General features: G+C 45.5%; 1 protein-coding gene across 3 annotated transcripts in view; it reads left to right on the top strand.

Moving 5' to 3' along the window:
* Positions 1–15,299, top strand: part of fam168a (family with sequence similarity 168 member A) — a 59,286-nt gene that overhangs the window by 31,244 nt on the left and 12,743 nt on the right. For all 3 annotated transcript variants that reach the window (XM_064303666.1, XM_064303668.1, XM_064303667.1), the window contains one exon: positions 12,824–12,904. In XM_064303666.1, coding sequence (XP_064159736.1) covers positions 12,824–12,904 — 81 coding nt within the window. The remainder of the gene's footprint in view (positions 1–12,823; positions 12,905–15,299) is intronic.

Genomic DNA, 15,299 nt, shown 5'->3' on the forward strand with positions numbered 1-15,299 from the left:
TCTCTTTTACCCAGTACCTCATTACTAATGGATGTGAGAGTGTACCCTGGTTCCCATTCATCCAAAGCCGTTAATTGGAAACCCCCACAAGCTGGTCTCCTTAAGTGGATTACTGCACTTGTGAAAATGTCATTACACTAACTTAGTGCTGTAAATTAATGGCTGCGTGGTCAGTTGAGGGTTTGGGTCAGCTGTGGAATAATGGGTAATGGTTTATGCGCACCGCCAGTTACAGTCACGGTGACCTTTTCGCTCTCAGTAGCTAACCCAGAATGCCTCAGGTCTGACCTCTGCAGCGTACTCCTCGAAGACATGGCTCTTCCTCAGGGTCACAGTGCCTGTAAATGAAGGCATGAAAAACATGGGCTTATTGTTTTTACGATGTTCTTATTTTGCCCATCTGTATCAGCATGGAGAGCTGGTTGCTTTGACGAATAGCCACTGAAATGGATGCCACCTGGTTCTCCCTTCATAAATACAAAAAAAAAATTATGAAAGCTTGGAAGGGCATGTTTTCCTTGTGCCTTTACTTTGTCATTTTTACAATATATGGAAAGCTGCTTATCCAATTAAAAGATAAGAGATTCACTGGTAGAATAATGCCTCCCTGTGTCCTCAGCTGAAATATCCACATCCATTATTTTGTCCATTATTTCTTCCTCTGACTTGTCATTGACTTGGCTTTGCCTGTTATTTACAGCCTTTGGCCAGTGTGGTGCGATTCTCATAAGCAGTTGATCCCTTCAAGCAGAGTTTCAGTTGGATGAGCAGGGGGAGGCTGCAGTGAATTTGATTGTGATTTTTTCAGGTGAATTGGTTTCTGCAGCTCCTTCTCGCTGTGAAAGCATTTGAGGTGCCTTGAGTAGAGTCATTAAGGTTTGCACTGGGACCGTAACTTAATTCTCCTAGCACTTTAAAATGGAAAAAATGGCCTCTCCCTAGTGAGTCCTGCTCCTCTCTGACTTTTCATCTGCAAGACATTTTGGGACCTGTGCGGCGGGGGCGGTTTATAACTCTCCGCTGACTGCACGGCCTGTTTGGAGGTCATTCCTCACACAGACCCATCTGTATGGAAGTGTACCAACATGAATAGGGATGCTGCCAGACGCTGTCAGGAAAACTGGAACAGGTGTACCAGGACACCTACTGTTTTGCCTACATTCCTTTTTTACCGTTGCTGTTGTCTGTGCTCATGTAAGTGCTCATTCCAGTGCTGTATATAGCCATAGTAGCACGGTTAAGTTATATGTCTTCTATATTTTGGTGAAGGTTGAAATGATAAAAATTAAACCTGCTGGATTTGTGGGTCTGCTGTCACAGCAGCAAATAATTTTGGTTTGTTGCCATGACAGCAGAGGATAGGATATTATATGGCCTACCTTTGTACAGACCAGTCTGTCTGTCTGTCCGCTCGCATCCCCAGTGACACAGTTTCTTTCATTTTCAGTGGACTGAACCTGATGCCAGGATTTTTGCTTTCTCATACCTTCTCTTTCTCTCTTACTCTCTCTTCTCTCTCTCTACTTTTCCTCCATGCACTCATCTTTATCTCATTTGTTATTCTGTCCTTTCTTAATCTACCCATTTCTCTTCATTGTGCTTGCACATATCGTTCCCTTGCTCTTTCTCCATCCCGTTTGCCTCGTTCTCCGTCTCCTTATTGCCTGTAGTTTTCTGTCTGTGTCGCTACCCCTCCACGGGTCTCAGACAGCAGCCCATGGAGGTAGAAACAGAGGCTGGGCTGGAATGTTAATGCACTGGAGGCCGTCAATGATTAATGAGCTCTGGGACTTCGAGAGAGGGGGAGGAGGGAGGAGGGGAGTGAGAGGGAGCAAGATTTTCCCCTCCCTGCTCTTTTAGCACTTACTTATTCATTGATTTGCTTCACTGTTTTATGTAAAGCCTTTGGAAACATGTTATCATTCCTCAACTATTTCATATTGTTCTTTTGGACATGGGCTGCATTGTTGGTTGGAACTGTTTTTTTGTTGCGGCATTGCTTCAAGTCTGTGGTCCTGTTCAGATAATTTCAGGCATGATTCATATATTTGGATGCTGCACTCTTAATAAAAGTATTTTTAAATATTTGACTCTATAAATGAATAATATGGGACTCAAAATAACTTATGATTTGTATTTCAAGCTGTCAAGCATCCGTCAAGCTCATAAGCGAACCTGTACTGTTCAGTGAACACATTTTCAACTTGGATTCAACCCGACAGCTTCTATCTGATTTCCATGTTCTGTCTGCTGCTGGTCTAGAGTGTATTTATGTACAGTGGTTTGGTCCTTCCCAGACTGAACCATGCCTCTTTTGGTTCCACCTGGGATCCACCTGATTCCTTGCAGCTCCAGGGGCTTTGTGGTAATGATTCTACCCTCAGTCTTCTCAGAATATTGTTCACATTGATTCTTTCTCTCTTTTCTCTCTCTGACTTTCTCTTCCTCTGTTCACTCCTTGTTTCCCTGTGTGTGTCACATGGTTGAGTTGAGGAGCCTGCTTTATTCCTGCTTGGTTTCTGAGTGACTGCAACAAAGCTGCAGCAGTGGTGTAGTAACTCATTTTTCACATTTCCCTGGGCCCTGCGCAACCTGACCAGCGTGGCAGCCAATCAGCAGCTTCCCAGCCGGCCGCCTGTCCAATCGGCATTTGCCCTGCTTCTCCTCTGCTGGCCCCGTTGATGGTTCTTTAGGGTTCCGGTAGATTTTGTCACACGCCATTAATGTGGCTCTCTGGCAGGCAATCCTTCATGCATCCCTTTGTTAGAGTCAGTTTGTGTCTGGCAGTCATAGTTTCCGGCTGCTTCCATAAGGTCCTCCTGTTTTCACACGTTTAAGGTGCTGCTCATGAACATCATTCAGTGATATGGGAATAATGCCACATGTAGTACTACCCTCTACATTTCTGTGTATCACTTTCTGTTACAGCGCTGTCAAAGCATATGTCATGTGACCATATAATGACTTATATGGCGTGGGTCAAGGCAGGGTCACCATGGATAAAGCCTATTGTGTTGCAGGGTCCTAATGTGCCAGAAATGCAGGGGCTGCTTTGGTTTGTGTGTCTAATTTTGTGTTCTCTGGATTTAGTGACTTGTAGTGTCACAATAGAGGACTGCCTAATTTTGTGTGTATTTGTCTACACCTAGAAATCAGGAGTTCTCAGGCCTTGACCCCCAATGGCAGGATTGCATTGTTTCTTGTGTGATTTACGAAGAATAGACCACATTGCTGTTGTTAAAGGAGCTGGGAAGATGACACATAATCATCTTGTGTGTATGCTGTGTGACAGGTTCACACAGTTCTAATGCCTTGATATGTACAGGCATTTAATGTAGACTTGTCTCATGTATGCATATGTGTGTTTCGAGCCATGGATCACAGGGATGTAATGTTGTGCAGAGCCTCCTTTGAACAGTAGAACTGGAACTAAGATGGTTAGCTTATGACAGGGATGGGGTGATTTGCATTATCGTTGGGGGAGGTGTAGAGGGGTTCTTTCTGTGCATGTGGCAGCTGGCCAGGGACCCCCACAGTACCGTCATGGACCCCTTGTTAAAAACCCAGTATACTGAAGGTAAAGCGAGGCACAAATGGCCATGCAGGTTGTTATTTTAGAAAAGGACATTGAGACCTAATTCAGGGCATCCACAATTCAGTGGGACATTATGCATACTGCTGATTGTAGGTGATGTCTCAGGTCAGCCAGGTTTGCTGGGCTGTTTGGAGCAGGAAAGCACCTATGGGCGCAGATAGACACACAGGTTTTCTGCAGGTATGGCTCCCCCGTGTGTACAGCAGTACAGCTGCAGACATGTCGCAGCATTCTCCCTGCCTATCTATCCCCCAGAACCCCCCTTTCAAGGCATTCTGGGAACTAGTGTATAGCGATTTTGCCTTTGGTTCCCAGCAGGCATTTGTAAAGAGGGTCAAATGTGCGAAAACATGTCATCTCTCCCCCGCTACAGAAACACGCTCAGAACTGGCCTGCATGATAAGGAAAGACCAGCAGTGTGCAAACACTAAAAGAATTTCTGAAAAGCCGTATTAATAATTCATACGCTGCTGTCATTCGCTTTACATTTCATGTTGGCCGCTCTCAGTGAAAGCAGGGGGGAATGTTTCCTCGGGCGAAACAACGCACAGAAGCCCCCCTGCTGATTGTGAGTTAAAGTGCCCTCTAAAAACCTACGCAGTCCAGAAAACAGTCTCGGCTTGACTGGGAATCTCAACCCTCTGAGCCTACGGTCACTCGATTTTACCCTCGATCTCAGACACAGGCCGTAATAAACAAGAAGTCATACATGTTGACACATGTTCTACGCTGAAGGGAAAAAATGTGAAAGCGGTAAGTTGTATCATGCTATCTGATGCGCTATAAAAACTGAGGGAGAGCCCCATGATTAAGCTCTATCAGAGCGACTGAAGTGTTGTTTTTGTTTGCCGAACAGATTAGTGTGGTGTTGTCTTTGTAAATACGTACAGAGCCTTCATTGTAAACTCTTTGCTCTCCTCTGATCTAGTGCCAAATTTGAGTTTCTCCCGCAACATGCAAACAGCGAATATACCCAAGAGGACATGTAATGTTCCTCTAATACCTCAGCCTCACCCCCCAACATCGCGTTCTTTCGAATAATAAAGAGAACAGCTGACGCCGTCACACCTCAGGCCTCTGCGTCCGCGCCCGGCCTGCGTGCTGCCTGCTGGCTGGCTGGCTGGACACGGCGAGGAAGCCAAGGCAGAAGAGGGCGGGAGGAAAGAGGGATAGAAAGGAGGAGAGCGAGAGAAGGGATTTCTGCCGCTCTGATTGTCGCGTTGCTGGAGGCGGCGGCGGTGATTAGCATTCCAGCGTGGAGCCGTTGTTGCTGCCGCCGGGGCGCCCGGGCGCTGGGTATTGACGGAGCGCGGCGGATGCTGCAGAATTAATTTGAAGGCGCCCGAGGCGGTATTCTGCCATATTCTGGACTGAAGGAAAAAAGAGGGGGAGATAAAGAGAGGTGGGGGGGAGATGGAGCAATTGACAGAAATTATAAATCTAGAATATGAATGGATCCTATGCACTCTGACAGAGTGAAAGAGCAGCGTAATTTAGACCCAAGGGAAAATCATTTGGGTGGCTGGCAGGAAAGGTGACATGCCTTCTTTAGGATATGCGAGAGCATAAATCTCTTGATAATGGGTGGTGGTGTTTCACTCTCTCTTTTCTTTTCTTCTTGCTCTGTCTTTCTCTCAGTTTAAATTCAGTTTTTCTTCTGAAGTGATTTGCCGCTTCATTCTCTGAAGGAGACGGGGGCACAAAGCCGTAGAAGAACACAAATTGGGGGCCATTTGTGTTGGAAAATTGTTTTTGTCTGTTGAGTGTGTTTTTGGTTTCATATTGTTGTGCTTCATTCAACTCATTGTGTTTATGGAGAGAAGAAATATACCTGGAAAGAACGACAGCTTCCAAATTATTAAAAGAAAACACCACAAAGAATCCTGAGTAATAAGTGATGGTGGTGGAATTTACAATAGAAGACTATTAAAAAACAGAAACAGGATGGAATTGGAAACATATTTCAGCAAATATTTGGTGATGGCATGTGTTCAGTATTCTTACTCTGCTCCTTTCCAGGCCGTTGCTTACATGAAAGCGTGCAATTTAGCCTGAGAATGCATTTAAACAAACATCATTTTAAAAGTATTGTCAATGCCTGTATGTTGTTTATAGGGTCAGACGAAGCCAGATTTAAAACATCACAAACTTATGTATTACAGTAATACGTAATGAAATGAAATGCGTTCCCAGAATGCTTTGGGAGGATATTTAACCCTTCCTTGTCCAGCTGCAGGGAAGAGCGTGCAGTGCTGTCCTGGGGTGACTGGTTTGCTCTGCTTGTGATCCTGACATTAAGCTTTAGGGAGGCGGGCAGGTGGGCTGGAGGGCTGGCTAATGGAGCCGTTAATGAACAGGAAAGGCTACTTCGTTACTGTTCGTCTACGCGACACTGTTTTGAGCCTGTAAGGCCACCGTTAGCGGCCTCATAACTGCGCCGAGGGCTCCACTAACCACACTTCCGCAGGCCTGCTGTTTGCGGAAGAGATTGGAGGAGAAGAGTAATCGTCGATGATTGTAGAGGAATTAAAAACGTGTGCTCTCATTCGCCGCTCTGTGTCACTTGCGCCCACGCTTCAGCACGAGTCCTGGTGACAAACGCTCGGAGAAGCGGGCGCCAATTAGCAGGGCGTGGGAGGCCACGTTCGTGTGGGCACACTGTAATCCTCCTTAAGGAGCTCTCCGCGTGGCAGTGCCAGAGGATGCCACGGGGTTGTTTCTCCTCAAGGGATTTATTAAGAATGGCAGGAGTGCTCATCACAGACTACTGCTCTGTAATATCGCAGATGCAGCTGCTGGAGTGGTGTCCATGAGGCCGTGAGGTGGATTCCCACAAGGTGGCGCTAGCAGATAAAGTTAGAAGCCATAACTTTATCTGAGTGGTTTCTGAAAGTATTCGTAATACAGAAAGCCACGTAAGATATCTGCCAAGAAAAGAAGTGGCATGCTAGTGTGGGTATGCCTGCAAAGGCCAAGGAAACATCTCAGCCTGCCTTCACTGTCCACTGAAAAGCCATCTCCGCCTGCGTCGGTGCCCAAGCCTGTGTGAAGGTCAGCAGCGTGCAAAAGAATGCCGGAGGGACCGTAGGCGGGTCAGCAGCAGGTTACGTCCCCCTCTTCTCGCCTCTCAGTCCTCCACCAGCAACGGGCACATCGATCGAACGGGCACTGAACTCAGCGGACCCCACCAGCGAGGACCAGCGCCCCACTTAGGCTTACAGACGGGCTTGAGCCCGGGTGGTATCTGCTGTGCCACATACACACACCTAACCGTCTCCCAGACGGACAGTTTCCTCAGGCAGATGCACCTGCATCACATGACTCCTGCCACCAAGCAGAATGTGGCCAAGGACAGATGGGCGGAGGGGGTGTGGTTTCCGCTCCAGCGCGTGGGGGGCGGTGCTGGAGCAGGCTGCTCAGGGGGTTGGGGGGGCCTGACTGACAGCGTTTGCCTCTTGCTTACTTACGAGAATGACTTTCTTCCACACACCTACCTAAAGCTGCATCAAACCCCCTTTGACCCACTGTGGGTCCTGTGTGATGGCAATGTGGAATCCCTGCCCTGTCGAGCCCCACCCATAGCCCAGCTTCCCTACTCCCTTTTGCCCCTGACCAGGAATGGCTTCTGGCTGAGGAGGGCAGAGTGGTAAGCGTGTATAATTCAGTTCTGGCCTGGGACTCAAGTGTAATTACTACCAGGCTGCAATTTTCAATGGAAATATTGCAAAAGTGTGGGGACTACCTGAAATATAGGTGCACCACACCCCACACAGGCACACACACCAGTTAATGCTATCATTGCCTAATGCTCAGATAAATTTGTTGTGCGGCAAAAATTCTTAATAGTCATGGAGTGATATGAAAGACAATGGGATGTTGGCTTCATTCAGTCTCAATGGTAGCATGTGTCGCATGGTGTTCACCTGCTCTGTCTGTAGTGAAGATAATTCCATGTAACCGAGGGGCGGGCCATTACATAGCACGGCAACACCTATCCTCACTCTCAATTGCGTCTAGCACCAGCTAATTAACGAGGAAAACCTGCCACTTTATCTCGGTTGCAGACGCCACTGTAATTCTCTACTAATTACTGTGGCAATCACGTTAAAAAGGCAGGCGAAGTTATACATGTATATGCATATGCATCCCACGTGGGTAATTTGTGTTAAACACTTTTTAATGAAGATCGATTAAGTGCGGAAATGGAAATTAAACATCTTGGCCCCCCTCCCCTCCCTCACCATGTAAACTCCTTGAGCAAGACTCTTAAATGTAATCATTTGCTTGTTCTTTAATTAAGAATCATGACAAATATGCTCTACATATTGTATTTTTCATATAATTAATCTGGAAAATTAACTGTCCAAAATGCATTGAGAGACTTGGCAGCTCATGCAGAATTGTACAATGGAAAGGTCAACTGTAGAGTAGCGGTTGTGTTTATTTTCAGTTCTGTACACCACTGTTTTGTAGGAGACAGTGGTGACCCTATAGTGCTTCTACCCTGAAATGGCCTTGGGTCACTTTTTTTTACCCTCACTATACAGGGACGACATCTGTGTGAAATTCTCCTTGGTCTGACATGTCAGGGTGAAGTGGCAGGAGCCTGAGTCAGTTGATGGTTTTATTAACTGTCCGACAATGAGAAGCATGTATAAGGAATGCAGTTCTATGTTTGCTTCTCTGGATTGGGTCATGGTGGTTGGAGCTGGGACGGGTCGTTTGGAGACTACCCACGCTTCCTTGGGGTATTGAGGCCAGCTGACCGCTGAGGGACGCTTCCATCCTGTGTCTGAGTGGCTTGGTGGCAACGCCTCTAGTCGGGTCATTGTGGTGCTACACAGTGAGCCAAGGCAGCTCCACTCATTCACAAAAAATGCATCACCGGACTGTTCCGCACGCGCTCAGTTCTCATCCCCGCGTCTCGGTTCACTGGAGCCACCCCACCCCCCCCACCCACTACCGGGGCCCCAGTCACAGGCATAACTGCACGTCAGCAAAACGAAACCAGCACTTTCTGGTCAAGGTCCCATTTAGTACTATTTATGTACTATTTTTGTGTGCCTTCTCTGGAACTACGGTTTCTCGAGCCAAATCAGAACCTTACGCAAGAAGCCCTTCCTCTATTGACTGGAATCAGACCATATTGCCTCATCGTATCAGTTTTCTGCTCGTTCAGAGAAGTGAATATTTTATTTCTGTTATGGGTATGCTCTCTGAAGGAAGAAGCTGCATGAATATTTAACCTGCTGGGAGGGGAGGTGCACGTCTCAGAGATGTCTTTTGGTTGTAGGTGATATTGGGGCGGGGGTTTAGTAACACAGTGTGAGATCGAAGGTGCACAATGTGCATGTCAGTCACCATTTTACACAGTTTCTTCACAATGAATAGAATTTCATCACCACCTCACAGAGAAAGGATAACTGGCAGTGAGGAAAAAACTTTTAAATGTGGTGTCAGTGACTAGTTTTGTCAGAATGTCTGGCCTGTGAAAAAGGTGGTCTGTCCACTGAATATTGACCTGCATTGCTGATTCACTTATGGAGTGCCGTTTATTTTTGGGTTCTTTGGTTTAATCCGCGGAAGTTGTAGCCAACGTTTTAAAGCTTGGTGCGAATCCTAGTCTTCCTCATAAGAAGTTTTGGGGAGCAGAGCCCCAGACTAGCAGAATGTGTGGTGAACACTCATCAACCCAGCTTTTATTATTCCTTATTTATTCCTCATACATTCCTTTTGAAAGCTTGCTACAGAGGACCCTCCCCAGCTGGTCTTTCTGCCACGGTTGGCCATTACTTTTCTCACACCTGGGTGCACGTGCCCCAGTCTCTGCCTCTGCCTGTGCCCTGTGCCCTGTGCCCTGGCTCTAAAAGAACGGACTGTGTCTGAAACGGTTGGTTTGCCCTCCCTCTCTCCTGCATTGCCCTGAGCGTGCGGTGAGTTCACTGGAGTGTGTCTCACTGAGACGGGCTATTTGTAATGAACACCATCTGTCCCATCCTGATGCTGCTCTGTAATAAACCTCTGTCCACTTGCTCTCCTTTTCCCTAATACCTGCATGTGTGCATGTGTGTGTGTGTGTACATACATGTGTGTGTGTGGGGCGGGTTCATTAAAAAGAAGAAATAATGATCCTGCTCCTCATTGGTTACTAGCAGAGTCATGGAAACAGTAAGCTGCTACTGTGTGGTTTAGACTCCATAAAATTACTCTTTATTTGTTTGCGTCACTCAGCCTGGGTTCACCGTAATACAAATATTCTTGAGGCTGTTTACCGTGCTGGTAGCTTGGATTTGACTAGGGATTTTTGGGTAAAGTGATGCTGCGCCCGAGGGCTTTGGTGCCGGAACCCCTATGGTAATGAGCCTCGTGTTTCAGATACTTCTCGAGAGGAATGCCCCAAGTGAGTCGAGCCCTACACAAGCTGTTGTTTTGTTGTTTTCTAGGCCTAGGCTACATCCGTGCTGTTGTGTGAGTGTTCTTTATAAAGTTTCTTACCTCAGGAACAGGCGCTTCTCTCTCTCAGCTGACTCTGGAGCGGGCAAGATTTGATTTCTGGTTTTATTTCTCGTAGTGAACTCGGCAGGGGCTCTCCTGAAGTTGGTTGAAATGCTAATTTGTTACGGTGGCACTTTTTGCAGTGTAATTAAACTCCCTCTGGGCTTCATATTTTAATAAACCCGTTTCCCTGACTCCCCTGTCTGTTCCACCTCTCGTTGCCTCTGGGAACACGCTTAAATATTTTATGGTGCTTGTAAGCAGAAGTGTCATCATTGTCTGGTAAATACGAGTTCTGGAAGGGGAGCACGCTGTGCCACGTGAGGGTAAGGCCGTGAAAATGGAGAATAAACCACTTCAGCTCAAGTGATTTGAGCCTTCATCTTCCTCATATTAACTGCACATAAGCAGTCTCAGCCAGAATTACAGCATCATCATTAAGTTTGTGTTTTACTGCTTACTCGTATCGTTTTTATGCCTTTTATTTTTTTGGTGCTTAGAAATATAATTAAAATGAGTACTGTACTGTGGTTCTGTGTATATTGTGACTAAATCACAAGCATAATTCAGAGTACAGTTCAGAATTCAAATTAGGCTACCACAGTTAAATACAGGAGTCAAGGGGGAACAGATTCAGAAGACTCAGAAGGCTAGTGCTTGGGATGAGACCCGTCCCGCAGCGCAACTTCAGTTGATTGATTAACATGCCTGAAGGTCACCTGCTCTAGGACAGATCTCCTGTGTGGAAATCTCATTCGGGAAGTGAGCTCATGGGTCACCTCATGAATATGAATATTCTGTGGCTCCCAAGATAATGATCAAAGTAAAGAACGGCGCTTTTCCCCCAAACTGCTGTGTGAGACTCCGGTGCGTAAATAACGGCTCGCCTCAGTTCTCTCAATTCCGGCAGGGACATTAACAATATCAATGAAAGCTTATTTTGTGCAAAGTTGAGCTCACCTTGAATTTTAATGAGAAAAAAAAAAGGATATTCATGAGTGATTCTTTTCTCTTTTCTTTGTGTGTGTGCATGCGAATTGGCATATTATGGCAAAAGTAGTTTTGTCGTTCTACAGGAATGGACTGGGCTGTTGGATCTGTTCCTCAGAATCCCGTCATTTTTAGTATTCAGATTCTTTACCTATTTGTAAAGACTGAAGATGATGCCATAGCAGTCGAAATCAATGATCAATGATCTTCTGAAATGGCCGCCTTTCACCGAGGCATCATTTCCAGATGTCTGTGAGGAAAATGTTTTGAGAGTTGAGGTCCGCTCACAGTCTGTGTAGTCACCCAGCCCTGTGCATCCACATGACACCAAAATCCCTGCATTGTGTGTCTCTGAGCCAGCAGAGGTTATGGAAGCGAGCTTGTAACTGAAAGAAGCAAGTTTGATTTGCATGGGAGACACGTGCATTGTACTCTACATGTTTGTTATCTACTTTCTCATTTGAACTTTCACTTTTGTAATTGAATGATATGTAAAAATATGAGTTCATTAAGAATAAGTTTTAATCTTAACTCATGGTTGAGAATTTTCCAGCCACCATGGTTTGAACTGGCTTTGCTTTTACACTTGACTATTGTTCATTGGAATTTCACTGGAGAGTCTTCAGTGGTGGGCATTGCAGCTGTCTTTCACTGGGATTCAAACCTGCAGCAGTATGGTTCTGAGTCTGAGGCTTTAGCCATATTTCTGCCCTCTAAGAAAAGGGAGTGGGGGGAAAGGGAGCTGTCATGAGGGACCAAAGCTCTGAAGATTAACAAGATTACCTTTCATTCAATTTAGACAAAACTAAATCTCAGAGATTTTCATTTTCACGGAAAAAGGCTTTTTATTATTTTTATGTCTCCTGGAGAATAAGCCTCTTAGAAGAAGCTTCTCTCCAGAGAATTATCTTCAGTTTGAGTGCTCTGACACACATATTGCTGATTGGTTACCGAGTACTCAGTGGGTTGGACCACCCAATTTCTGTTACGGTTTTGTCAAATCAACAGATAGCCGCTGAACTGATGTTGTGATGTTCAGATCAGAGCAGTGTGAAGTGATGGCACCCACCATATCTAACCTGGGATATTGTTCATACTTGTCGTACTTGTGAGACAGTGGGAGTTCAGGCATTGTTTGGGGTAGCCTGTTGAAGTGGAATGTGTGGGTAGGCATATTCAGCCCTGGTTCAGGCTTGTAGAATCAGAGCTGGATGGCCAGGAACAGACAACATGAGAAATACCACGATGTAGCCAGAATGATGTTGGAATGTTCCAGGTCCATGTTCTAGAACTTCATTGATTTCAGTTACCAATAGTGATTGTACCTTCAGCATTCAAATGTTCATTTAAGAACAAAGAACATTCTAATCACATATTTGTGATCTTTCACCTTAAAGGGTTAAATGAGTTCTGAACATTGCCAGTTCATTCTTCGACCCCAGTTTGTCTCCAGCAAATGGCATTCATTTTAAGGCATTTACCCTGACAGTGATTCCAATGTGCCATTTTCTCAACCCTTTACGCCTCTGGCCTACAAACTGAATCCAAAGTCCAGAACTAGAAGTGATACAGGTCTCAAGGTCATTGCCCTGGAATTTGGCCATATCACTGTCTGATGGATAGTTCCCCCTCCAGACCACTAGGGGGATCGGTGTTTCACCACATTGCTTCTGAACACAGCTCTGGCTCCAAAGGGTTCCTCAGGGCCATTTTTTCTGATAGTCTGTCTTCTTTTGCCATTAGGCTACCCTGGAGGTTATCCCACCACGGCTCCTACCTACACACCCAACCTCTATCAGACCGGCAGCCCAGGCTACCCTCCAGGTAAGAACCCCCCGTCCCCCCCATCCCAAGCAACACCAGCACTACGCATCCCTCCGTCCTGCCATCTACGGTCCTGCCCATCTACTTCCCCTCAACAGAGGAGAGCAGAGAGTACAGGCCAGCAGCAGGAGGAGCTTACACAATCAGGTCTGCTCTCCCTCTCTGTCTGCCGTCTTTATTCATTGATTTATTTGGAGGAGAGCAGAAATGGAATGGCAGAGTCCTTAATTGCCAAATTGGCCTCAGAAGACACTTCATTAGGCCAGCTCTGTCAGAGAGTAATTACACAGGCCACAAATGAGGGGTGTGTTCCTCTGGCTAGCCAAGGAGGAAGACCCAACTCTCAATTTTGAGAGCTTGTGCGTGGGGCAGGGGGTGGCGCGCGAACATTCCAGCATTCAGACTCCCTCTGGGCCTGCATTTCAGCTCCAGGTAGGTAAGGATGGAGCAGGGTGTCCTTGCAATAAGCATTCATCACTGTCAGTGCACCTCTACCGGTAACAGCCCCCCCTCAGTTCCAATCGCATATATTGTATACCTGAATAGTTAACACTTGCAGCAGGAAAGTATGGCTTGTTGTCTCTTATTGCTGTAACAAACCAAGGTGTACACAATTCAGCTATTTGCTGTTTGCAGGTGGCAGAAAAGTTTATATCTGCTTTTGTTTATATGGAAATAAATAAAAGAAATTTCTGTCACGTCGGTGACAAGAAAATATCCTCAAAATGACCCATCTAGAAAAGTAGAGAGCGAGGTAGGTTGGACATGCTTTGCATTTGTTCGCAGGCTTGTTTTAGCTGGCATTTTGCCTGGCATCCCTGCAGCTTCCACACGCTTGGTAAATCCTTAGCTCCTCCCCCAGATCTGTTCCTGAAGACACAATGGTGGCTTTTCCTCACAGTCCTCCCATTCCTTCTGTCCTAGTACTGAGTCACGGGTGTTCACGTGGCTGGGAGCAGTCAGACAAAGGTTGCCCCCCCTCCCCTACCTTTTTAATGCCACGTGTTTCTGTTCCTCGTCATTAAACGTCACCCCTTCAACACTCATCTTCACATAATTACCATGTTCATGCAGACTCTCGCAATCCAACCATTAAACCAGACCAGGACCTTGCCGACCTGCTCTGTCCAGTGGTTTGGAAATATCCGAGTGGTTAGTTAGCGGAATGACTGACTCATAGTCCAGAAACCATTAGAAAACATTTTTTTTATTCAAATGCTCAAATGTTGGTTGCTGTCTAATTTCTGATCTGCAATTAACATAATTGGCAGCCATATTAATTTATCATATCACATGGAATTTACCTTAGGGGTGGTATGAAGATGAATGTAGTTTAACATGGCACCACACACTGTCCATGGTAGCGGTTTGGTTGTGTAACTGGCATGGTCTATGTGTGTCTTGTGTGTGCGAAAGAAGTCATTTCTGTTCTTCATGTCCTGACTGCTCATTATTTCTCACAACACTCTGTGTAACGACAGGGCAGAAATTAGGTAAGGCTGCCCTCTTGTGGTGTGAATAGCGTAATGCTGAAGTGGAGGAGTGGACATATTGATGCTTAAAAAGGATAGAGTTGGGTAAAAGAGCTAAAGGGTATCAGCTACAAAGAGTTTTGCTGCATATGCATCATTTGTGCATATGTATGAAGGTATATTTGTAATATTAGTGGCAATTCTATATTGCAACTTAATTTGTACTAATAACTGTAAAAATAATCACCAGTTTCATCCCTAGAAGTGTCTGTGCTGATGCATAAATGAAAGTCACGTATACTGCAGGATATGAGATATTTCCTTACCCAACTGTTTTTAAGTGCCATCTTATTTACAGTTAAAACTGTCAATCAATGATGAGCACAGTTTATCACTTTTGAAACTTATATTGGGGTTTCTTGTGGTTCTAGTGGCCACAGTGTGGTAGCTGTTCCATGTTAAATATCTACCTGAAGTGTTGTTTCTTTTTGTGGAATTTTTATGTATTATGTTTCATTTTTTATTATTGTTGTACCTATAGTGTGTGTAAATACATATCCGTACAAATACAGACACACACACGGACACACCTGTCATTTTAATGAAATATTGATATTTTAATTTAATTTAAATTCCTTTTTTTGTACATTTACATTTGAATTCAGCATTGTTAATGTTTTGGCACGTTCCAGTTCAGCTTGCCGGTGCCATAAATACCCACGCATGTACTGATGAAGGAGAGGTCTGTGCAGGAGTCTGGTGCCTCCAAGGACAGTTTTATCTTTCATGTGTTGCTTAGCTCCACGGTCTTTGCTCTTGATGAAGAATCACAAGTTAGCAATGTGTGGCACCTGAGTCCTGTTTCAGGCTGTTTCCTCAAAGCCCTGCCCAGAAGGGTAGGTGTTCAACCACTAAAGGCAAAA

The sequence above is a fragment of the Anguilla rostrata genome, chromosome 12 (genome assembly GCF_018555375.3).
Source record: "Anguilla rostrata isolate EN2019 chromosome 12, ASM1855537v3, whole genome shotgun sequence".
Lineage (NCBI taxonomy): Eukaryota > Metazoa > Chordata > Actinopteri > Anguilliformes > Anguillidae > Anguilla > Anguilla rostrata.